General features: G+C 42.2%; 1 protein-coding gene across 1 annotated transcript in view; it reads left to right on the forward strand.

Annotated features, from left to right (window-relative positions):
• Positions 1 to 26,878, forward strand: part of MAML2 (mastermind like transcriptional coactivator 2) — a 211,727-nt gene that overhangs the window by 134,690 nt on the left and 50,159 nt on the right. Inside the window, exon 2 of the mRNA XM_064718640.1 lies at positions 11,870 to 13,321. Within this exon, the coding sequence (XP_064574710.1) occupies positions 11,870 to 13,321 (1,452 nt within the window). The remainder of the gene's footprint in view (positions 1 to 11,869; positions 13,322 to 26,878) is intronic.

Genomic DNA, 26,878 nt, shown 5'->3' on the forward strand with positions numbered 1-26,878 from the left:
TTTTTTTTAGATATTTTAATAGGCTATAAAATGCTTATTTCCACACCATAAATGAGAACAAATATGCATCTACCAAAACCAACCTAGTCTAAGTAATATGCAAGGAAAGTTTCACGGAAGTGCTTTGACAGCCCTGAGCTTTTGGTTGCTCTTTCTGACAGTGGAAAGTTGGTGAGTGCCCTCTGAGCACATTTGACCCAGAGCTTCCTAGCTAAGGATTATGCAGGAAAGAAAAGCATACAAAGAACAAAAGAAATTAATTAGCTTCAAGATTGATATGGCCATTTGTCCACTAGGAACCAGTCTGCTACCTCCAGAGTTTCAAATATAGTAGCTTGCTGTACAGCCTTTCATCTGTAATGATTTCTAGTCCCCATTAAATGGTACCATAAAGGTGAAAGGTTTCACATTAGTTATAAAATAGAAAATTATATGTATCCTGGCTAGTATTTTCAAAAGTATGCTGGGATCCATATTTTGACACCTAAAGAGATGTCTGCTTTTCAGAGGTGCTGAATGTGCATTGGTGTCTTTTGAAATTTAGCTGGAAAATAGGGCTTGTTATTAATGTGTTTGACAGTGTCTAAATGCATGAAGAGTATTTTTCAAAAAAATATATAAAGTCCTTGTCATGGAATCTTATAATCAGGAACAGAGAAACAAAGTCCAGCAAAGTCCATTTAAAGACCTGTATATCTCAATGAACTTTGGATCAGGCTTAAGCAAAAGCATTATTTAGCAACTCAGATTCATCTGGTGGAGCATCACTTTGCTCAGTCAACCCTTTGATTGTTTATGTCATTTAAAAACTACTGATCTGATGCCTTCCCTGAAGGAATCTCTGCAGAAACAGAGACTGACATTTCTCATGTACATTGTCATTTATTGCTTTCATCTCCTCCTCCCTCATCATATATGTCATTAACTTGGAGACAAGTCAAATTTATACATTCCCTCCATTTGCTCTACATTCAAAATTTTCCAGTTACATACCAGTTCTATCCTAGAAGTGAACAACAAAAGGATGAGAAGGAAGGAGCAGAAATTGCTGACTAGAGGTAAAGAAAAACAGGGGAGCTGGAAGGGGGCCCAGGTAGGCTGTGCAGTCTTTATCCTTGGAAGTAGTCAGCACTTGCCTGGACAATGTCCCGAGCAACCTGATGTAACTTTGTTGGTAGCTCTGCTGAAAGCAGAGCATGCAGTGATAGGACTAGGGAGAATGGCTTCAAGTTGAAAAAGAGTGGATTCACATTAGAAATTAGGAAAAAATTCCTTACTGCAAGGGTGGTGAGGCAGTGGGGCAGGCTGCTGGGAGAAGCTGTGGGTGCCCCATCCCTGAAAGTTTTTAAGGCCAGGTTGGGTGGAGCTCTGAACAACATGATCTAGTGAAAGGTGTCCCTGCCCATGGCAGGGGAGTTGAAATTAGATGATCTCTAAGGTCCCTTCCAACCCGAGCCATTCTATGATTCTCTGGTTCTATGTCCAGAGGTCCCTTCACAGCTCCATCATTTTATGGTGGATCCCAAAGGTCCACCATAAGGATCCCAAAGGTCTTCTAGGAAACTCTCCACTAAGGCCTCTGCCACAATACTTCTGTTTTCTTTTCTGTGAGTACTGTAAATTAAACAGTAGCTAGTGAACTCTTTCCTGTGTTAGTGGCCTGCAGAAATGAAGTTTAAGGGACACAGCATTGGAGCTGTACAACTGCAGAGGGTTTCTACTGCCTGACTCTCAGTGGGGACTTACTCCAGGGGCCTGGAGTCCCTTATCCAAGCCAGCAGAGCAGTGCACACATGATGTGTAGGCTACAAAAGTGATGCAACTCTGATGCAACAAAACTTGGTTGTACTTTAGAGATCCCTAAGAGTCCTTGGCTGAGAGATTTTCACTGCATAGCCGAAGGAATGCTGTTTCTTGGGATGGCTGTGGTACCTGTGACCATTCTTGTAGGCATGTGTGCCCTTGTCACAGTGTGTTGCATCAGGAAGGAGATGCTATTGCACTCAGTCATTTCCAAACAAGGAATTATTCTCATTTTGAATTTTCAAAGTCAACAATTACAATTGACCCTAGAAAAAGATTCAAGGCTGTTGTGGAGGAAAATATGACTTTGAGATAGGCTGTTATATTTGAGAGGCCTTGAACCCCTAACTTTTCAATGCTGTTTCTGTTTGCATGAGTTCACTCAACGAGTGATCGGCGCACGTAGGAAAATAAGCCATATAGAAAGCATCAGTTGTAATGAATCCACTCATGCCTCTTTCACAAAAAACTATCGTAGCAGCCAAAAATACCCGAATGTGTGGTGACTCTTTGTCACTTACTGCCACAGCTGGTGGGGATGGGCTGCTGACTGCAGCTATCCCGAGCACCGATGGTCGCTGGCATTGCTGCTCCAAGCACAAACCATAGTGGCTGCTCAGCAGCTGGGCTTTGCCTCAGGGGGCAGCACAAAGGACCTGAGGGCTGCAGTGTGCAAACAGCATTACCCCATCCCTGAGGAGGTTTGAAAGTCCTGTCTAGATGCAATCTCCTTGAATCCCTTTTGCCAAAGCAAATCTTTTTGCAAAAGCCAGGCTTTTGCTGGATGATCTGTACTATAAAATATTCTCATTGTTAACCAGAGAGAAAACTAGAAAACTTATTTTCACTTTCTTCGGAGATGTCTCCATGCATTTGACTTGTCTACTTGTGCAACCATCCTCTCATCCTCCTGTGCAAATTCACCCTCTCCACTCTGCTTGACATATCTCACGTTCCTTTTAAGGATGATCTTGGAAGCTTTTCAGTACCTGTATTGCTGGGGTTTCCTTTTAGCTTATAGGTGGCTTTTTCTTACCCTGGACTGCTCTGGCCCCCTCTATTCACACTGACCTTTTCCAGCTCCTGAAGCATTCATTCCTGAGTGATTCCTTGGTTCCAAACCTTTCCATTCAGTCTCTCTGGCCATGTTTATGGGTTTGGACACTTTCAACCTTCTCATCAAGGTGATACTTAAAGAAAGACCAAAAAACAAAAACTCACATGAACAGGTGCCAGTCAAAGACAACAAATTATTTGGGCTTCCTGTAACCTGCTAATGACCTTCCATAATGATCACAATTCCATATTGATCTTCATATTCCAGAATGACATAGAAACTGGTCAAATTAATCTAATTTTTACAGTTTTCCTCCAGACCCCTAAGGTGTTAGAAATAAAGGAGCTGTGAACTTGTATTCTTACTAAACCTGGAGGCATCTCATCAATATCAATGACAAATATATTGGGGGAAGATAACTCAATCACCTTGAGTACAAAATATCACCTACAAAAATGGCTACAAAATCACCACTCCACCCCATTACCTCTTTTTCCCCTGCACCACCAGTCCTCAGTGACCACAGACTAGTTTTAGCCTTGATGTTTAATATTTTTCATCCTCTTCTAAATATGTCATCATCACCTTATATAAGTTAGCATCTTCCCATTTCCTAAAAAATTATTAGTCCCTCTTTAGACCTTGATGAGCTCTGAATCTCTCATGCAGTTCCTCAGACTCTATCCACTCTGGATTAGAAAGTGTATCATTTCACTGGGATTGAATTTATTGCTGCTCAAGTTTGCTAAATAATGTCTTGATCTGCAGTTAATCAGTTAGAGTCTTAATATATAAACTTTCATCAATTTCTCTTTTATTTGTCCTTTCCATTATCCATTCTCTTCATAGGAGTACCTTAAAAGCTCTTTGATTGTTGTTTCAAAACCCTCCAAAGCCCTCGAAATTTTTGCCTGTTTTCCTCAAATTGATCCAAATCTCAGTGGGGTGCACTTGCCCTGTCCTGACACTGCATGTTTAAGCTGAAGATTTTGAAAAAGGCTCTTAAGTACTGCTCTTAGTTAATGTCCTTGATGGGGTGACCGTGCATGATGGGTGAGAGCCAGGAGGAAGAGGCTAATACAGGTCAAACCCAACCATCAAGAAAGTGCAGCAATCTTGTAGGAGACCTCTTACTGCAGGCCTGGATTTGATCCTAAACATCACTTCTCCACTAAAGTTTTGGCAGAGGGTCAGGACTCCTTCCTTCTAACAGGAAGCCATTTTGCCAGTTGCTCATAAAGTGTATGAGTTGATGCGTGATGGAAGGCGGCTCTCACTGACATGGGCCCTCCTTGTCATGGCTGATGGAGTCTGATGCCAGAAGCATGACTGGGCAATAAGCTGAAGGGATCTTTCTTTTCCAATTGACAAGTGGTGACTGGATCTCCTGTGAACTGTAACGTACCCTGAAGAAGACCTCAAGGCCAAACAGTTGACTTGAGTGTCCTGTGTGACGCATTGATTTGCGGAAGAGAGAAACAGTCTAGATATTTCCTTATCTTCCAAGTCTGGATGGAGGACTACTGTCTTCCTCTAATGATTGAACTTTTGATAACAGAGTGTCGCAGAGGGGATGGGTGCTTAGACAGGTAATAAAAGCCCACATGTGGCCATGGATATGTGCTCTAATGAGCCTACAGAGTGACAATTTGGGAGCAGCGCTAAGCAGAATACCAGGACCAAACAGCTCTCAGCATCTTTCTTTAGGTGAAATCTGCTGTGCTATTGATCTCTAAGAGGCAAATCAAATAACAGCAGCCACATTTTTAAGGATTAGGAGCTTCCTGTGCAAGACAGTATGTGTTTTTAATACCTTAAGCTGACTTATGAAACTGGTAAACAGTGTGGAGGGTGGTATTGGATGACCTCTTTTACATGCCTGATCATCCTGTCAGCATTTATAATGCATTTGATATTTCCTTCTCATCAGGGTAGGATCAGTTAAGCAGTCCTATTTCCCAAAGCTCAGGTTGCATTATGCTTTGTTCCACATTTCATGGTAATAAATGTTGACATAAATTTCTGTAGATTTCACACAAAGTGATTGTTAATTTATTCATGGTTGAAAAGGAAAAGAAAGAAAGAAAGAAAGAAGGAAAGAAAGAAAGAAAGAAAGAAAGAGCAAGCAGAAAAGACTCCTCCAGAAGACAGATACACAGCTTGCAAGATAAAAAAAATACAGATCTTTTATGCCTATTTGTTTTGCACACAGTAATGACTGCTACACTCTGATTAGCAATCTTGACCTAGTTAAAATGCTATTGTTTTTCTGTGTTCCTATTTTTCTAAAAGACTGTGACTAGACATGATATTTTATAATTCATCAGATGTAAAATCTGCATAAAAAATATAATTATTGTGCTTCAGCAACTTGGACCAAAGCCCTGACATTATGTTTCTAGGCAGTACACTGTGAATAATATAGATGCATTTTTAGGTTGGTATGTTCAGTTGGCAAGAGACATAATTTTTCCATAAGCAAAGGTAAATTGTGGGATTTCTAACATACTGATTGCTATTCCAGCCTTGTCCCAGCTAATGAAAATTAAGTGGGTACTTGTCAGCCAAGAAACATCCTTATTTGTTACTATAAATTCAGTTTTAGTGGCACTAAACATTACAGTAAACAGGGAGGAAAATTGTGTTACCTCTCAGTCAGCTTTATTATTGCCTGTGGTTCTTACATGTAAGGACCAGCCAGAGTCAGGAGACCACTGCAAGAGTTCTGTATGGACACCTGGATCAGGAGGACAGGCATGGGCAGTGAGGAGTGCTGGAATGGGTAGAGCAAAATTCTCATGGCAGTAAACCCTGCTCATCCAAGTGGTGCCTGGAGCTGGTTAGCTAAACAGGAGGAGAGTGAGGCAGAGTGTGGGAGTGCTGTCTCACACTGCTGTGCTCACCAACAGTGTGAGGCTGAAGGCACCTGTGCTTCCTCCTCCTCCTCAGGCTCAGAGAGAACAGTTGATCCCCTTCTTATGAACACAGGGTGGGTGGCAGAGGACACCTGGAGCTGAGCATCTGCAACCTGACTGGAGCAAGAAACAGCTCCTGCTACCCCTGCACAGCTCTTTGCACCCGTGGAGGAGCCGCCTTGTCCTTGAGAGGACACGCCAGCTCCCAGGGCTGCTCTCCATTGTGCACAGTGCCCAGGCCTCCACTCTGTCACTCAGTGCTGCATGAAAAATTAATGGTCCTTACCAGATCAGCATCATCCAGCAGATTGGACTTGGTCAACTCAGAGTGCTAAAATCTCTCTGAACACTACTGTCATGCTTGCATCCTCAAACATATCAGGTAGATACTGCAGTGAAGACAAAAGATTAAAAATAAATGTACTTGAGCAGTGCAGAGAAAGTGAGGAGCAGAAGGGCTGGGGGAGGTCTTCAGAAGAGGATCACACTACTGAGATTTTCAGGAGGGACACCAGGGTGAACGTGATTCTCCTGGGTGTGGGAAGGAAGGGGAACAATCAGAGCCAAAGGATTTCAGATGTGTAGAAGTAGTGGTGATGGAACCTTCAAAACTGAGTCTGTAGTGAGAAATGGGCCTTGAGGGTATCTGTGTGATTGTGGCATTAGTTGCTGTGGTGGCCCCAGAGAAGGCATCTCAGAGATGGCCCCTTGTCATCCCTGTGTCAGCCCCAGGGTGCCTCTGTGGCTTCGGAGCTGGCCATGGTGTGAGTCGCCACCACCACCCTGTCTGGCTGAAGGGGTAAGAAGGAAAGGAGAGAGGCATCTGCTCCTCCTGCATGCTGGGAGATTCCTGCAGCAGGGAGGCTCTGCCCTGGTGTGCCCTGGTCCCTGCCTGGAAAGGTGCTCCCCAGCTTGGCACAGCTCTGAACACCACAGGAGGTGATACTGCTGGCAGCAAACACTGCCAGCCACTATTTTAAAGTTGAGAGTTGCTGTCATTCAGAATCAGGCTCTAAGCCTCAAGAGTGGTTGCTGGGTCCAGCCCTGTGATGCAAAGGTGCTTTCACAGCATAAATAAGTATCATTCAGCATCTTTTCCTCCTTTGAAAGGAATTTTTTCCCCAATTTTCATTGTTTGAATATTTTTCATATTTTTCCTGTAATTCTTTACATTTTTGCTTCCCCGGCTACATGGGGCATTTTGTTTACAGTGTAGCCATTGTTTCCAGTGCAGTGAACGTATATTGTGAGAAAGTCTAGGTAATCCAAAATGGACCTTTTAAAGTGGATTTGTTTGCTGCTTCTACATTAAAAGCCCAAAATCCAGAGCTGCTTTTTCTATCATCAGAGATCCCGTTCCACAGGAACTGCTGACACTGCCACACTGCCTGCTTCACAGTGTGGGGTTTCAGCCAGTAGCACCTTGGGAGTTCCATCCCTGTTGTTCCACCACACAATGTAAGAACACTGCAAACCTTTGTTGGAAATTGTGAGAGTGGGGAGAACAAAGGTGGGAGGATTCTTCCTTTTATGTCTTCCATTGAAAGGTTTAGTGGGAACTTAAGGCTATCAAACTGTGGCATTCTCTCTGTAGTTTCCTTGAGGTATTTTTGGTGTTTTGGCCCAGTCTTAAGTGTCCAGCTATAAACATTTCAAAATGAATCTGATACAGTACTAAAATCTCTGTACAAAGGTTTGATCTGCAGGCACTATGGAGTTACTCAGGCAAGTCAGAGGGACAGCTTGTGTTTTACTTGTCCTGAGAGATGTGAAACTCAAGGTGCTGAATGGTTAGTCTAGGAGCTTTGTCAAGCACTGTGCTCCTTCCTACACAGTGTTAAATGACATAAAGAGCAATTTCTAAAGCCCAACTGCTGAATCTATATGAAATGCAAAAAAATAAGATTTTTATTGAAAGAGAAACCTGATAGGCTATTATTTCCTGCTGACACAGACAATTCTTTTCTTGGCTATATCGGATAGACCCTGTGGAAAGAAATACAAGGTGAATACATATGAGTAATATCAGAAATGCATCAATGATGTGATAAAAATATTGTTCAATATGGATATTTTGGAGAAAACAATCTCTAAAATTTCTCATTGACAAGCTGTGCTTTTGCACCAAAACATTTTTTTGTTTCCACTTTCTGGAAACATAAAATGAGCCAAAAAAACACCTCAGCAAAATCCTCTAGTTTTATATTTAGTAAAAAAATTCAACTAAAAGAAAGGTGAAGCAAAAGCCTTTTTGTTTTTGCAAAAGAGAAGTTATTTGGTACCAGATTTGATGAGCCCTAATTATTAGTTCAGTGGATTTCCTGCTGATTTGGCCTGGTGTCAGAGAGCATTAGAGAAAAAGCTGCCTCTCTTAAATTCCTTTAAGTCTCTGAATAAGTTTTAAATATAAAACTTATAAATATTATATATGTCCCTCTGCACAGGACATGGTATCACACCGGGTCGTTTAGATCAAGTCATCTCTAGAGTTTGCCCTCTGCTGTCCCCAAGCATTTTGTCCAGGAACAGCACTGGGCTGTCTCATAGAAATTATCTCAGTTCTGACTTCAGGAGATCAATCATCCAGCAGTGCCTTGCTGTAAGTGCATGACCTCACGCTGACTCACCAGAGCCTGCTCAGCAAAAGGTCCCACAGTAACACATGCTGCCAGGAAATGCCTGTGCTCCGTGATGGTTCATCCAGTGCTGCCCACCTACCTGTGGGATGGAGCTGGGCATGGAGGGCTTCCTCCTCTCCCACTTACTGTCATGTCACTCGTTTCCCATCACAGGGTCTTTCAGTATTACACAGTTCAAGCAGTTTGAGATGTGTAACCACAAGCCTCTTTGATCTGAGGAATGTGCCTGGGTATGTTATAGGAACTTTTGCTTTATGTTTACTGACCCAAATCAATCCTAGCTTGCAAATTGAAAGAGATGGAGCCTGAAATCTGGCAAGTTGGTTGGTTTTTATTTCCTTCTGAAGAGTTTGTGCTTTGCTTGGGTAAAAAGGGCTTGAGTACTGACTTTTAGACAGTAATTGAAAAGTGTGATTGCTAGAAAAATGCAAAGATTTCAGTGATGGAATCCTGGTCCTTTTCCTTCTAAACAAAAGAGGCATAATGCTGGGGCAGCAGTGCCCTGCAAAAGGCAGCATTCAGAGAGGCTTGTGATGGACACTGCTCATCTTCCTGAACAAACACAGACCAGTCCCCTGAAGCCCCCGCGACATATAATTAGTAACAGCTCAGTGCAAGGAGGTAGAGGGGGCTTCATCCCTGTGGGCTGCTCACATCTTCCCATGCCCTCTCCCTCCATATCCTGAACTCATGGGGGATGTGAAATCAGGACCTTTGTGGCAGCCTCAGTGAAGTCCCCTGAGTTCCCTGCACCTTTGCAGCCTGACTTGCTCTCATTTTTGCTTTATGGTGTGGACATCTATTGACTGATGGTGTTGTCAGCATTCCAAGGGTTATGTGTGCAAGGTTTTGGGGAGATGTAATAAGTTGTTCTTGTTATTCTTTAGAAATGTACAGTCCCCTTTTTGGTGGGCAGATGTCATGAAACCAGGAGTCCTCCAGGCCATGCTAAGGGAGGGGTGCTTGGTTAAGGGATGTGTCTGGAGATCATGGTGCTCTGCCTGGCTCTGCTGCTGACTTGTATGTGGCAAACCACTTCCCAGCTCACCCACCTCGCCCTGCTATCTGCCAGAAGCTACTTCAAATGCAGGTGAAAAGCAGATACTACATGCAGCACAATGTAACACCTGCATTTTTACTTGTGTCAGAAAGCTTGGTGCAGGTGCCCTGAAAATGTGGAGTTTTCTAAACAGCTCCCTCTGCTTCAAAATGTCAAGCAAACCCAAATTAACTCAGAAAGCCATATTAACCACATAAAACGTATACATATGCAGGGGATGTACTCTGTTCAGCCTTTCTGTCAGCAACACATCTGAAAGCAAAATGTGCTGCCAAGTCATGTATTCTAATGACCTGTGGACTTCCCCATTTCCCAGGAAGATGAATTTGAGTGTACGAGCATGGTTTCTAATAAACACACTGACAGCAAAGATGATGGTAAAAGGAAGTGCAACTTACCTTTTTTTTGTTCCAAAGGAAAGTACAGTGACTCATGTGTCAGAAGGAACATACTAATCCAAGACAGTCTGTGCTCTTTGCAGTGACCACCAAAACCCCTCCCCAGTGAGGGACACCTAGTGACAATTAATTACTCTTGCATACACTCAGTCTGTAGACTTATACAAGTAGGCATCAACATGTTTGTCCTTATGAAAACATGAATCTGTGATTTAAAACCTATGCTGGAAAGTTCACTTGAAATATGAAATTGGATTTTCAGTGTCAGAGGGAGAAATTACAAACTTTATTTTTAAGGGCTAAACTCAGTGACCGGATGATGCAATGGAAGAGTGGAATGGAAAAGTGGGTTTGGAGGAAATATGTATTTCTCAGTTAAACTCTTTTCAAGCAATTAAATTATATTCAGAGTAGAATTTTTCACATCTGGAGTTAACTGAGAAGAGCTTTTACCTATAGGTAAGCCTGAAACTGAAGAGCATAGAGGCCACAGTAGAGTATTACATGCCCATGGACTTCTGTACATGAAACAGCATGATGCAAATAACATGACTGGAAGATCTCATAAATCATTCTTTCTCACTTAACTGGAGAATTAGAGTTCTCAATTCTCTCTGCCCTTTGTAGCTTCCCAAGGTATCACAGTGTGTACAGGCATTATTTATTATTTTCTCACAGGCACAAACAGGTATTTCTCAGATGGCATTGTCTTGATGCCTCCAGGGCCATTGCACTTCTGCCCAAGTGCAGAAGGGCAGAAGGTGAGCTGTATTTCGCTGCTTATTTTCCTGGCTGAAACAGGGACAGTGTGTGCTGGCTCTGCAAAGGCTGCATGTGCATGCTCCTCGCTGTGTGCCCCTTTGTAATGATTCTTTGGAATCATAGAATCATTAAGGTTGGAAAAGACCTCTAAGATGAAATGTACAGGGCTAAATATAGGACAGCTGCTCTTGTTTTAAAAAGTGATCTGTTCTTTTATGAACTGTGTGCAAAGCAACTCTTCTTGAGGGCATCTGCATCTTACTTGAGGGCATATGTACCAAGTCCAGGCTTTTCAGCTCATGGGACTGACATCTCTGTTTTCTGTGCATGGGGTGGGAATTTGTGTGCACAGCCACAGCAGATGAGTAGATCAGGCAGACAGAGCCATGAACCTCTTTTCCTTCAGTAGGCCCACAGGGCTAGCAAGCAAATGGAAGTATCGCTGTAAATAGTCAAGGAAAAGAAAACAGAGTTACAATTCTCAGAGCAGTGTTGAGTGGACTGTATGTTTTATAAGAGATGTTTCAGAACATAAACAACAAGGGCTTAATGTATTAATGTTCATCTTTGGGAAATAATCTGGCAGTAAGTACATCATGGGCCAGACCCTTGGCTGACATAACCGGATATGGCTCCAGTGAACTCATTCTCAGTTTTCAACAGGTTAATATCTAACATTTTTAATCATACACATCTCTGGCCAGTATAAACCTACATAAGCTAAGGATGCCTTGATCTTGTGTGTGCCATTATAATGTGTTCAAGGACTTTTGGACTCTACAGGTGTCAAAAATATTTTTTGGATCCTATACCAAAATTGGGAAAATGAAAACTGCACCACCGTGTAGGCACAAGGGCAGATTTCATGACTGCATTTGTCTCTGCTGTCTAAAATACTTTAGATCTGTCTGGCACAGCTAGATTGGAGTAGATCTGGAGCAAAGGGGCTTTACCAACTACAGTTCTGGCTACCTCCCTCCCTCATCACACCTGTGAGGGGGAAGGGGGTCTGTAATGAACAGGAGGCAGCAGTGCTTGAAAAATGCTGTGGTGGCAGGCAGAGTCACCACTTAAAGCCTATTTGCCTACAGTTCTGCACAGCTTCATTGACCAAAAAAAGCCCGGAGGACCTTTCTGAACTAAGCAATGCTTACCTGCCTGTTGCCTTTCAAGCAATTAAATTATTTCTTTGGTATTCATCTAATGATTTTTCTTTTTGTCTCTGTTTCTTTCAGCTTCAAGGCTCCTTGAAGAGAAAGTTGGTGGTAAATCTGTCACCTGTCAACAAAAGGCCCAATGGTGTTTCAGAGAACTCTTTCCTTGACATTAAGAGGATAAGAGTGGGTGACAGTATCCCAGTGGGACAAGGTGGACAACATGTTAACAATTGCCAAAGCCAGTCAATGTCAGGAACTATGACTGTGGGGCAAGGATCACAAAGAAAGGCCAGCAGCCTAGCAAACAATACCCATGCTAGTGGGAATGACATGTTTAATATGACTTTGAAAGAGGTAAAGAAAGAACCAGGAGAAACAATGTCCTGCAGCAAACACTTAGATGGCCAGACATCCCATGAGAACATGTTCCCTAACAGATACTTGGAAGACCCATGGGACCAAATGATGGATCTTGAGCTTCAGGAACTGTTTAATGAACTGACTAACATATCGGTGCCACCAATGAGTGATGTTGAGCTAGAGAATATGATAAATGCCACGATAAAGCAAGATGAGCCATTCAACATTGACCTTGGGCAGCAGAGCCAGAGGGGCCCTGCGAGATCTCTGCAGATGGATAAGATGGTGATAAAAAGTGAGTATGCAGCAGGCATGAATCAGGCTCCTGTGGGCTCCCCACAGATGAGGCCTTCTTCTACAGGTCCGGCCTTCACGATGGCTCCCACTGCCATGTCTGCCTCTTCACCCATCCCCTCGGTGCCTCAAACACAGGTGTCACAGGTTTCTTCTGCATCCACTCGGCCATTGCCTAACTGGCAAGGTGAGGTGTCTCACGCACAGCAGCTCAAACAGATCGCAGCCAACCGGCAGCAGCATGCCTTGATTCAGCAGCAACAGCAGCAGCAGAACCAGACAGCCAACTGGTCCACTCTGTCTCCATCAGGACCTTCACCTGGACCCTTTGTGCAAGAGAAAATCCCCAGTCCCTCTTTTCGCCAGCAGCAGTTCAGCCCACAAAGCTCAGCAATGCTTGGGGTGCCAGTGAATGGAAACCAGACAAAAGGGATGAACAACTATGTTTATAAACCAACCACTCCCCAGAGCAATCCCATGGACATAATCATGCAACAGAAGCCTCAGGACCTCAACAGAAACTTTATCAACAGTGCTCAGCCACCTCTAGAGCAGCATCATGGCAACACAAAGCCTTTGTTTCACTTTAACTCAGAGCAAACAAACCAGCAGATGCCTTCGGTTTTGGGTTCCCAAAACAAGCCTGCCCTTCTGCACTACACCCAGCAGGCACAGGGTTCAGCTCCTGTGCAGCAGCCACAGCAACAGCAGCAACAACAGCCACAGCCACAAACTGCTCAGCCTCTCCCAAACCAGTCCCTCCAGAGGCCACCTAATGTAACCCTAGCAATGCAGCAAAAAATGATGCTTCAGAAAATGCAGCAAAGCCAGCAAATCTCAGGTTTGCAGTATCCAGTCTCTCAGCAGCACAGACAGGTAAGACAAATTCCTCCTTCTTTGTTACAGAATTGTTCTGGTCCAAGTAATAAAAAGGCTTTTCCTGGCCTCATTCCTGCAGGAGATGTGTCCTAGTGGCACTTAATGATCCTCTCAGCATGCACTTCTGCAGAGCTGGTGATGGCACGTTTAGAACCCATTCAGGTGTTGTGCATTCATGGATGCACATTTAGAAGAATTTCAAGAAGCACATGCTCATAACACTTTTCTCTTCATGCAATGGAGTGAATATGTCACTGCTATATATTATGTAGATTCTTGTCAGAAAGGTGAGATAGTAGGGCAGATGCAAGTGTATTTTGGATTCCCATCTAAGTTTTCTAGCTTACAAAAATTTAGGCTCTTTTGAAAGTCAGAATTTTAATGAATTTCTATGTTATCTTAGATAATGTGTTTTACAATGTTAATTTTTATGCCATCATTTTTCTCAGGGAGGCAGGGTTAGGAAATTCTGTTTTTAGATATCTTTTGACTGATATGACAGAAAATACTGTTTGCACATTTGCTATCGCTTTGGCAAAGAAAAACTAAGATTTATCTGTGAGCTTTCTAAACACCCATCGCACTTCTGGGAATATTCTGTGGAAAAGTACATGCTGAGAGATGAAGGAGAAGGTTGCCACAGATATGTCTACAACTATATTCCATGTAGCCAGCTCCCACTGTGTTATCATGAGACAGTACCCTGACAAGATCTGCTGTTTTAGCTTAGTTGTGCTATGCCAAGTCCCTGTGCACTCAGGTCTCAGATCCCAAGTTTCAGACCTGCCAATCAAAGTGAAAATGTGCAAACTTGCTGTACCCCAGAGTCTGGAAACCAGGTGCAAAACAAGTAAAACATATTTGACCTTGGAATGTTTAGGCAACTCTGAGTAGTTTAGGTGGGATTTCATCTCAGTGTATTTGAAGATATGGAATTGCAGTATAGGTGTGGAGATGGGAAAAAAGCTATAAGAAGCTGCTTAAAAATGAAAGCCTGTTTTCCATGGACTCCCAGAAAGTAGCACTGTGAACGAATCCTTCTAAGGTAGAGTTTCTTCACCAAACTGGATGAACAGACTGATGCTTTAAAAAGAGTAAATACAGTTGTATGCCTGCACACCTTTCTCCTTTTAACTCTCTTAAATTTCCTGAGCAACTAACCATGACCTACTCCAAAAGTCCCTTAGCAAGAGGTACCAGGTGAAACCTATGGGCAGATGTGAGAAATTGCTTTGTGGAAAGATGCTGTAGAATGAGCATTTGCAGGATGTAAGCACAGTTTTGCTGTTTTATGGGAGGTGTCTGCAAGCTGTTCTTCTTGAGCCACTGTGTGCTCTCTTCTTAGGTGCATTTCCCCATTCTCCTAATAGACTGGCAGACAGATGAATTTTAACAGTTCCTTCATTCAGCCATCATGAACCTTCCAGCAATCTGTCATCACAGGGGAGACAGGCAAGACTTCTGCAAACACTACTGTTTTTCTGAAAAAATTGCAAGGTCACATTCTGGTGAGGCATAAGAACATGAGAGCAGCTCTGCTTGAAGTCATGTTAACTGCTTGCTCTGTGCCCTCTTGGGCTGCTGCTTAGGGAGGTCAGCCAACAAGATGGGATTGGGCACCTCAGCCCCAGTAGTACTTGCAAGATTTACCATGAGTGTAGCAGGATTTCTCACCTGTGTGGACACAAGATCTTTGCTTTAGGAAACTTGTCCTAAGTGATATTGTAACTTTAGATATTACACCAAGGAAGGGGTTTTGGCTATCATCACAGATTGCTTTCTGCCAACTAATTTTCCAATGCTTCATGTCATCTGACCACTTCCCACAGCTGTTTCTGCAAGATGTGGCTACCTGACCCACAGCACAGCTGAGAAGCTTGGAAGATTTTTAGACACAGATTACAGGGCCTTTGCAGTAAAGATGCTGTTTTTTCTATGCTCTGGAGAGATAACTGGCTTTTTTTTACAGATCCCTAGCAGTTGTTCCAAAGTGCTGAGGAAGCTCAGAATATTAATTATGTTTCTCTCAATTAGAGTATTTTGTAGTTGCTGGAACAATACTTAGAAATATAATTGGTCCATGAATTACAGAGTTTTTAAAAGGTTTGAACATAACCATTTACCTGGCAGTATTTATGAGTCCTGTCGACCCTTTAGCACTTGCCTGCACTGCTGCAAGAGCCCACCAACCCCTTGGATAGCTTGCCACATAAATTCAGATATTAAATTGAGGGGGAGGAGACGCTGCTAGTATTATCTTCCAGTAAAGACAACAAAGGTCAAAGCGACCTTGTGGGTCGACTGCTGCTGATTTTAGCAATGGGGACATTACCTCATTTAGGCTGCACAGCCTGCTTTCCTGAAGGATCATCTCCCACCTCTGAGTATTTCTACTCATCATTAAAAGTAATGCATGATTAATTACCAGCATTTACTAATTAACTTCATGATTAATATTTATTTTACTCATGCTCTATTTCTGCTTGAGGAATCAAGATTTGATTCTGCTTGGTATCATTCAGCTCCTCCTCAGATCATTACAGGACCATGTCACAACTCACTGCAATGCTTTGTAGCTGGTAGTGTGAGAGCACATTCACAAAGGGCTGCTGTGACACTGCCATCAGAAATCACTGACTGCAACACCGTAAGTTCACATTTTTAGCAGAACTAACTCACCCTCTGGATTATTTGTTCCCCAAGCTTTAAGAACCCCAAAACCCATCTGAGCTTGGTTTTATCAGTCCAAACTGGTTAACTGGAAATGTAAGGCTTATAATTTCTCTGCTTGTCACATTCCCTTTGTGTCAATTGAAACAAACTTACAGAGGGATTTGCTAATTAGATGTCTTTTGCCTCTAGGGAAAAGTCATAAAAATGATGGAAATCATCTTGGTTTCTGGAAGGTTGATCTGAATGAAGGGTTTGTTTGCCTCTCTCTTTTATTCTCCATTGTTCTGGGAAAGATTCCTTTCTATTGTCTATCTGAATGCAACATACACATAGTAATGAAAAACCTCATAGAAACTCAACACTCTCTTTGTTTAGGAAGTACTTAGAAGCTCCAAATTCTATACAAGTTTAATCAGGTTTGTGATACTTCTACAGAGCCTCAGCTGAAAATCTGTAACTGGGCCTGGGTAACAGTCTAACATTACCCTATTGAAGGAATGTAGTCCAGTCAATGAGAGATGCTTCTGAAGTAAGAATTAAGATTTTTGAACTAAAGACTTGATGTTTTTAACTAGTCCAAGAAATGCCTCACACATTTTCCAAGTTTTGATCAGCCTTTGATCTTATTTGTTGAATAAGATCTATTACTTTTCCGTAATACTTCCGAAGAAGTAAAAAAAATAAAAACAAAACAAAAAACCGCCCACAAAAACAACAACAAAAAAAGCTTGTATCTACTAAATAAAACATTATTCATCCCCTTCTGGTTTTGACCTAAAGCCAAATTAAACTCAAGGATTTCAAGTTGAATTTTTCTCCAATTGTTTTCATTCAACTTCATTTGCTCAAGGGAGGGGAGAATAGAAGGCTGAGCTCATGAGAACAGGAGCCCTAAGAGAGCAAGGCCACTTCATCTGCTACATGTGGGCATGTGTCCTATTTAGTCTTGGCTTTGGAGGCAAGGATAACACAAGGGATCGTGAGAGCTTCACCCTCCACTTTACATGAACAACCAGTAGTCCATATTTTTAAGGCTCTGGATACATCAGTGTAGATACAACCCACAGTAGTGTCTGCTTGTGGAAACCTCAGGGCCTTGTTAGTCCTTGTTCTTTAAGAATTGCTTTGAGGATGGGATCACCTTCTCCTTTTTCACGTCTCTACACTCTTTTTCAATAATCCAAGAATTGTGATTAGTTACAATTTAAGGGGAGGTGGTGGTATTTGCCCTTACTTGTCCTAATTGGAGCACACCTTAGATCGTTTTCTTCACTGGAACTTAAGAGGCTCCTTTTATGTCTGACTAGTCTTCCTTCCTACTGAATACTGAGCAGTCCCTTCTCCAGTACCAGCTCCTAGCATGTTTTCCCTGTAGGATTACTGATCATCACTGCACCAAGGGATGTGCCACCACAGAGGAGCTCCAGGTGCTGATGTGACTGCTCCCTTGCAAGCCATTCCATTACACCAGCCCTTCCAATGCCTACAGCTTAATATGCATTCGTCATCTGAAATATCTCCGAGGGACAGAGGTGGTATTTCAACTAACCTGGCAGCTCTGCATGCAGAGATCCTGAAACATATTCTCCTCCCATTTTCTCCAGTGTGAGCCCAGAGAAATTTCATTTATTTTCAGGAGGGTATAACTGAACTTACAGCAGCACAGTTAGAAGCAGGATATGACCTTCTACCTTTTTTTTTTTTTAAAGCATGGGCACCATGTGGATTCAATAAAAAGTACATGTTAAACTTTCAGATAGAGTGCTATATGAGAAAGAAGCACCAGGACCAAAAGAACTAATGTCTTTTTTGACATTAGTTATAAAAAACTCTTATTACCATTCACTGCTGAGTGAGTAACTCACAAATCTAATTTAGCCGCTGAAATTTCTCAAAGAAAATGTGACTTCTTTATTAAAAGAGTATTTTCCTAAACCTCTATGTTTACCGCTATGGAAGAAAAGAAGAACACATTTTGGTGAGGCAACTTCTCTCTTTTCAAGTGTGAAGGAAGTATTTTACAAATGTTTGTGAAATGAAGACAGAAAACCTAGAGTAGCTTTTGGTAATGGGTACAAACCAGGACTTGAATTTTACTTAGATTATAAATGACAACGATTCCAGGCTTTTGGAATCTGTAATAATAGAAACTCTTCCATAGTGTAAGAAAATAACAATGTGACCTTTCTCTCAAAGCTCTCTATAAAAATAATATTTGGATGACAGCTTTTCTTGATATCTCCATTTTGCTCACATTCCCTCATACAAGGACTTCTGAATTAAATATTCTGGATACAAACTTGAGTATGTCCCAATAACCACCATCAATTGCAGAGTGATAGCTGATTTATGAGCATGAAACCAGAGAGAAAATGTTGTAAGTTCCTGTATTGTCATTATGGACAGTTTTCTTGATGGTGCCTTATATCATTCATGCTCAGTTTGCTGAACAAAATACACACACGGTCCCACTGTGGACAGTCAGTCCCTGAGGATGTGGTAATTCCATGTCTCAGAGAAACCCCAAGTTCCATAAGGTTTCTTGAACTCTTTGCATAAAGCATTTACACTGGAAGAATAGTAGGTTATTATCCATGGTCAAAGGCTTCTTAGTTGGGGGATTTGAGAGGTAGATGAGACAGTTCCTGACGTCTCTGTTGAGCTGCTTTTTGAAGGTAGTTCCACGAAGTTACCAATGAAAAACATCATTGAGCTTCCCTGGATGAGTTCTTTGCTAATGTCAGCACACTTAAGTCTCATTCATTATCTATCACCATTGTCAAAATTCCTGGGAGGTCCACTGAGAGGGCAAAATGTAATTCTGTGAAGAACTGTATAAACTCAGACTAAAAATGTCACCTGCTTCAAAGGGATAACATTGATCTGACTTCTATAAGATCAAAGATAAGATGGGTATTATGGAAAGAACTTGATAGGTATGAATTTTCCCTACCTGCAGGTCTTAAGATGTTGGTTTGAGAACTGCAGTGATCCAAGAGACCCTTCATAACTCACTCAGTTGTCTTGGGTGTGGGGGGAAAACCTGCTGTTGGAGACAGAGGGTACAGTAAAGCTGTTAGCTGCTTCAGCCCTCTGATTATACTCCACCACCACCTGGAAGGCATGGGCTGGGGAAGGAAAGCAGAGGCACAGCCAAGGTACTGAGTGTGTACACGGGACATGAAGATGGCTGCAAGGAACAAATGGCAACTAAGAAGATGCACAGTGCTGGTGGTGAGATTAGAGTTTACAGGCCTGGGGTGGTAGCGTAAAGTGAGGAATCATCATCAAAAACAGGACGTGAGTTTGTGCTTATTAGATTAACTGGAAAGGAAGTGTAACAGGACAAGTCTGAGATAAGGAACTGTGAAGACAGCATGCTGGCCACAAGAAAAGGGGCCAAGGATGCTTCAGGTCTGATTCTCTGCTAGGGAACAAGTTAGCCTATCTTGATCTGTGAACTTGTCCATAAAGTTATGGTGTCCACCAGGGCTTCTTACCTGGCTGAAGTGAGGATTCTTGCTATTGCTATGCATGCATCTGAGGCCAGAGTCAAGCCCTGAGTCAACTTCCTGCAGGGATTTTGGAAAGGCAGCCTGGAAAAACAATATAATTCCACAACCATTTGGAGCTGGCATGGTGAAAAACCCTTTCCTGTAAATTTTTACTTGTTTGCAGGCAATTTATGAATACCTCAAGAAGTCAAGGAACAAAAAAAAATTAACAAGCCCCAGTTCTCCCTAGAGTCTTCCTATTATTTTAATTCCCCTAAGTGCTCAAGAGTGCTTAGTCCCAGTAATTTGTCTCTCTAGGGGTTCAAAATGAAGGAATATTTTAATGGCAAATATTTATTCCTCTACCCAGCCACTTTTACTGCTGGTGTTTTTATGGTGAAGACCTGCCCCAGGCCACAGATGACTGTTGTTAAGACAGCAACAGACCTAGTAATGTTCCTTTAATGTGAGTTTTCACGGGTGAGTTTACCATTTGAATGTGATGCTGTTCCAGAAAATCAGCCAGATGCTCCAACAGAACTATTCCAGAACCATCTGCCTGCTTCATTTGCTGCATGCATTTCTGGTAATGTACACATACAGTGTAAGAGACAGGTTTTGCCCTGAAGAATTTATAATCTAAATAAGCAAGCCAGCCAAACCTTGAGATGAAGGAAATCTTACTGTATATTTTATATATTCTTGTGTATTTGGGGAAAGAAATAAAGAAGGAAGATGTCATTCAAAGCTGTTACAATCAATCCACTGGAGTTGTTGGATACGCTTACCATTGCAGAAAGATCCTCTGACAGATTCTGGAGTTGAACCAGAGAGTGAATCAGTAGAAAGCACAAGAACTGAGTAAAAGGAGGGATATTTATCCCTCTCTTACCTACCAGATACCTGTATTTCATGTGAACCCCCTAAGCCTCCTAAGTAACCAGTGAGGAGGGCGCTCTCAGAGTACCCAAGAGAGGCACACGTGGTGGGAATAACCTCTCTGCAGAAGACTCTCAGTGCCCATGGGCCCAGCTCTGCTGCTCTGCCTGAAAGACGTGTGCAGACTGAAACTTGCTTTCTCACATTGAGTTATGTGGCAATATGTCAAAAGAAGGGGAGCACAGACTCTCTTATGTGAGGTTTCACAGGATGGAAGAGCTGATCTAAAGACTAGAAGCTTCAGAAAGGGGCAAGAAGTCCTTCCTCACCCTACCCTTGTGTCACTTCTTCTCTGGCACCACCTCTGGCACTTGTCCAAGCTCTCATAAGGCCAGCAGAGAGCTATCCTTTTTCTCTCTATGTAGGTTTCCTTTGGCTTGTGGGGTCAGGCAAAGCCAGCAGCTGCACAAGGAGGCAGGAGCACCCAGGTGGAAGCAGAAGCAGAGATGGAATTGCCAGAAGCAGAGATGGGATTGCCTCTGCCAGCAGCAGCAAGCTGCTAACCTCACCTCAGGTGGCTGGTGGTGGGGAACCTCACCTAAGGGGGTGTATGGAGAAGGAGTGAAAGGTGAACAGCTGGCTGCAAGAGGGAGACTGGGTGTGGAGGGACAGGACAGAGAGAGTCACAGAGGAGAAAGCAAGGGAAAGAAATAGCCAGATGGGACTGGATCCAGAGTAGGGCAATTGGATGGGATTGACAGAGCTGTAAGAGCAGGTGGTAAAGGAGTGAAGCACAGAAAGAGTCAGGGTCTGAAGGTAGGAAGAAGCCTGGAAGGCAGTAATACAGTGCAAACTGGGTTTGGATGAGAGGGAATGAGTGAGAAGGATTGGGAGCTCTGGAGGAGAAAGCTGAGAGTGAGTCTGGGTGCAGGTGGAGGAAGACAGGACATCCAAGGGAAATAGTGTGAGAGAAAATGGAGCAGAATAGGAACTACTGATACACATGGGACAAGAACCTACAGTCTTTGCAATGGGGAAGTGGAAGATTGGTAACACTTAAGAACGGCTTCTGTATCCTATGCCACAAATAAGTAAGGCCTTTGTGTCCAGTAGTTCCCCAAGTGTTTGCAGGAAGTCTTCAGAACAGGGCAGGAAATGCAGCCCTGAGCCTTTCAAATTGCCAGCTGAAAGGACACAGTACACATTTCCGGCCGTGCTGTTCGTCCTGTCAGTCAGGGAGACAGAATAAGCAGCGTATTTGCCTCACTGGGAAGCAACTAATACAACCCTTTCTCTGATTTTCTTCCTTCAGAGGACCCTACAGCTCCTCCACCATGTTCAGCTGCAAGTGTAGCCAGTGCATAACCAACTTACAGAACAGAACAGAATAGAATATATAGAACAGTTCAGTTGGAAGGGAGCTACAATGATCATGTAGTTCAATTGCCTCACCAAATCAGGGCTGACCAACATTTTTATAAGGTTTAAATACCTCTTAAACACTGACAGGCTTGGGCCATGAACCACCTCTCTGAGAAGGCTGTTTCAGGGTTTGAAGTTTCTTCCTACCTTGCCAAAGATATACACAAGGAGGAATGAGGGAGATTGGCCTTCTCAGGCCTTCTTAAGAAGCTGTGTAATCCACCTTGGTTGAAAAGCTCCCTGTGATTGACTGATGCCAAAATATTTGCAATAACCAAGGTGTGAAAATGAGGAAAGATGGTATTTTTGTGGATCCAATTTGTTATGTAACTTGTATGAGGGAGAGGGACTGTGAGGGCTTTCTGTAATTCTGTGAAGATGGTTTAGATGTACTCTCACAGACTTTTCTTTTTCCAGTCTTTTCTATAATTTGCAGTGGTTACAAGCCGGGCCACAGCCTGGCTCCAACTGAGTGATGAATTACTAAGGGATTTAGTGCTTTGGTTTTAGTTAGAAAAGCATCCAATTTTATCCATTGCAGAACTAGATTTCTCTGAAGGACTGTTAACTGCAATCCCAGCTAAAGCAGGTTTTGCTGGGGTGACTCCAGTCTTGTCTGGTTTCAGCTAGAATGGGGGAAAAAAAAAAAAATTACTTTTTTCTTTCCTACTGGAACTGGTAAAAGACATGGGAAGACAGAGGGATTAGCAGAAGTATTGGGAGCTTCACAGCCTAAGTGCAAAACAGAGTGGGAGGAGGGAGGGTGGGAGCAAATTCTGGCTATCCATCCTTAATCCAAAGCCGCCTGCTCCTTCCCAGGCTGTACTTCACTGTCATACACTTGCAAATTCACTCCAGGAATGAAAACAGACTAACTTTAAGCTTGTTCCCAAAGCTGCAAATTTGTCCCTGCTGAGTGTTAATTTAACTGCTTCCAGGGCACCAGGATGTCTACTGGTGCTCACTGGGCTTGCTTTCTTCTTTTTTTTTTCACACATCTGGTGTTGTGAAAACTTCCAAGGCACCACACAGGAGAGTGATGAACTGACCACTTTTAACCCTTTCTGCAGCATGCTAAGCACGCTACCTGTCTCTCTTCATTGTTTTCTCCCTACAACAGACTCCATGGGCCTCATTATGCATGGGATACATGAACATTAAAGTGGGTCTTATGAGTATTTCACGGGCTGAGAATTGAGAATTTCTCCAGCTCCATCATTCTCTGTTTTTCCTGTGAACAAACCCAGCTTAACAGTAATAACTGGACTTCAAAAATTTCCAGCAGGAAGAAATTTATTTGGGGCAGGGAGAGGTTTTTTCCAAAATATTTCTTTTTCCGTTTGCTTTTATCTAGTGTTGCCACCTCCCAGCAGGGAGGGCGTTCAGAGCAATAGTTTCGCTCGCATTATGGCAAGTGGTGGCCTTTTCCTGTTGGTTTTTGATCGCTGCCATTTGTTCACTAATGGCATTAACTGTTTATCTGCTGCATCAAAAGAACCAGAGCAAATCCAGAACAATCTGGGTGTCTCATTTCCAGGCTTAGCTGTTGAATTCTGCCTGGCTTTTGACACTTGGTTTGCTTACTGTCAAACAAGTTGTTTGCATGACCAGCTCACTTGTTTCACTAACATATTCCTAGCAAAGGCATGCAAACTGATTTTTTTTTATCTTTGGCAAGGGCTTCCTAAAAAAAAAAAGCCAAAGGTACTCTTCCGTTTTGGCCTGTTGTGCCATGCCAGCCTCATGGCACAAGGAGAGTGCAAAGTCCTGTTTTGCTGTCTTCCTCTCAGCCCTATCATTACTGTGAATCCTGCAGCTCCCTTCCTGTTTTTCCAGCCCACTGACTGTCCCTTTTCAGCCCTTCTTCCTCTTCAACACCCAGCTCTTGGGAGCTGAAACAGCATCGAGAAATATCTCACAGCCATGTGGGCTGCTGAGCACAGTGAGAAAGCAGCAGCACTATCCTACGGGTCTATGCAGGAGACCCAAGTGTGCCACAGTCCTTGATTTTGGCATCTTCTCTTCTTCATGTAGGGCTTGCACTGCTGAGTTTATTTTTAAGAGAAGTAAATAACTCTTGGTCCACAAATTACAGGCTTCCTTGGTAAATGTGAAAGCTAGTTCATGGGCTAAGTACAGCTGTGTTGTCAAAATCTTGTTTTGTATTTGAAATTCTATCAAGGCCACCCGTCCTTTTCAGAAGCACTTCTTGGTGGGCCAAACTCCAGGGCCCCAGGCTTTTAATGCTCCAGAAATGCTACCTGGAGTGCTGGAGTCACCATCTGAAAATATGAAGGAAATTGGGCTTTTGGAGGTACAAACATTCATCTCTCTATTCAAGCCTGATATTTTTAAAGCTGCAAAGTAGGACTTACGTGTCCATAGCCAAATTATTTATGCAGATCTAGAGAATGTTCATCCAAAAACCATATAGTTTTAACATATCCACCTCTGTTTTTCTTCTGACAAGTTTTCCAACCAGTGCACCTAGTAACCACTTTTGATATTGGCCATAAGTAAACTCAGGCTGGAAATTACCAGCACATTCCCAATCGTTTGGCTTTCCTGAGGAGTGTGCTGGTGGCCAAAAATCTTTCTGCTTTTAAGATAAAATTTAAAATAAATGTTAGATATGTCATGGTCAGGCACTCAGTTTAATAATGGGATTCTTTTCTACTCCTCTGCTTTCACAGCAAAATACAGACTAGTCCTGTGACTGGCACCTCATATGTCCCCTTCTTTGTTGGAACCAAGTGGGGATCTGTGGAGACCACCTCCAAGTGAAGAGGAGTAGATGTCCCATGGGACACCATATAGACTTACAGGCATTTATTTATTCATTTAAATATACCGTCTGTTGTGAGGATATCTTCCCTCTCCTCTTCCAAAAGAATCCAAATAAAATCAAAAGCTAGTCAGTTGGTACAGTAACTGTATCTAAATTTGCACATGAAACATTAATTAAAGTCAAGCTGTGGAAAAATTGAAAAACCTAAAAGAGCTTTGGACATTTCTGTGAAGATCACTGTGCTTGATACCAGGAAATATAAAAATGTTTGGACTGTTTGCTCAAATGGGCACAATGTTAATAAATCATTTTAATCACCTTCATTATGTTCTTTCAAACGAGGAGACCACTATACAAAACCAACCCTGACAAAAGCAACATAAAACCCAGAGGCAGTTGTGAGGCTGCTAATTAGATAACTTTGTCTTGATATTTGCATTTGAGCCTATGGATCTGGACAACACAGTGAATTACTCTCAGGGCAACAAGCAAACAAAGGGCTGCTGCCCCATATCCTCTCCAATGACGTTTCCAAGGTGCCTTTTGCTCTCTCTGTCCCCTAGGGTAGATATTTGGAATAGTCATTATTGTGCTTTTCCCAAATTTTTCTTACATCTCTGGTATTTTTGTGGCAACAAAACAATGCAGAGGCTGGAATTATGCTGTAAATGTTACTTAATTAAAAAAAAAAAAAAAAGACAGAATGCCCAGATTTTGTGTTATTTTAGCCATGCAAATGCTACAAGCAAAAACTAAACCAAATTGAGTTCATGCACAAATATCAGTCCAAACAGAGATAGTAGTGATAGCAGAAATAATAATATTATGTAATATATGCTAATTGTTTTCTACACACTAATTCATCCATAAAGTATCTGTGAAGTGAATAGCTATTAACTGTTCTTTAAAGGTTAAAAATTGAGATGGTGAGATCCATGCTTTTTTTCTAACACAGCTGGTGAAGTGAAAGCATTTACTAAACATGTGGTGCTTCTAAAAAGGTGTCTTCATACAAGGTGGCTGAGTTGAGGAGAGATGAAGTAGATCAGTATTTGTGAAAACAGGTCATCAATTTAAATGCATAAGTATGGCTCTACTTTTAGTCTTCAAAACAGGGCTGGATTCAGAATTAGCATAAACTTGGCAGGTTTTATAAAAATTTTTTAATTTATAAAATGTTTTGGCCAAGTGCTCCCCTGTTCAAACCTCAGACAGGCAAAGATTTCTACAAATGTCAAAATATTTTGAAGAAACTTCCTTTTAAAGATTTAGAGGTTTCAGCAGCCAAAGTGGTCAGAATTTAATTTCATTAATATTTAAATATGTATGGCTTAAACCATTTAAAAAATTCATAGGTTTGCATTCTATGCTGAGGGAGGCTGTATCTGTTGATATTCATCTATGATGGAAATGAGCTCATGCACACTACAGTAGAACCTTAGCACTTCACAAATGACAAATAGATGCAAGGTAAGAGCTACACTTCAGAGGTAGAGCGCAGCAAAAATTGATTTCACACCAATGCTTCTGAATTTACCTCTCAACTACTTCATATATGTCTTTTTACACAAAAGTAAAAGTATTTTCATGTGTGATGATGAAGAGGGCAACTCTGTCTTTATTGAAATATTAATCAAAATATTATTCATAATTGCTGTATTCCATAAGCAACAGTTTAAAATAAAAGGTACATTTAAATATTTTGATTACCTAGCCAATTCTCTCAAATATTGGGAGGAAATCTGGTTTTTATTCCTTGTTCAGGCCCAGGTCTGCCTTTTATTTTTGCCATCGGTTCAGGGTGTTACTGAGTTCCTGTAAAAAATGTCCTGTAGTGAATGAGAAGGAAACAAAGCCTGTACTCATCTCAAATTCCCTCCCCAGGTTTGTTCAAAACAGTGCTGTAAAGAGCAGGAGTCAGTGTGGCAGAAGTGGGAAGTGTGCACACAAACACACGTGTACATATGAAGACATCCTGCACCTCTAGGTGTTTGCATCCCAAACAACCAGTGGGTCCATCTCAGGCAACACTGGCAGGGAAGAAACATCTTCCTGCAATTAATCTGAGACTTTTCAGACAATGAGTATGAAAGAGGACATGTGGCCAAAGATCATGAGTGACTTGGGGAAGACAAAATGGGAAGAAATAATCACTGTCTCCCAGCAGGAAAGTTGTAGGCACCTATTGATATCATCAGGCAACAAAACAAGCAGGAGGAAGGCATCTTATCCCTAATATCAGGGACCACTTCCTGTAGGAATCTTTGCTACACAACATTGTGGATACCAAAAGTCAGC

Source organism: Zonotrichia leucophrys, chromosome 1 (assembly GCF_028769735.1).
Source record: "Zonotrichia leucophrys gambelii isolate GWCS_2022_RI chromosome 1, RI_Zleu_2.0, whole genome shotgun sequence".
NCBI lineage: Eukaryota > Metazoa > Chordata > Aves > Passeriformes > Passerellidae > Zonotrichia > Zonotrichia leucophrys.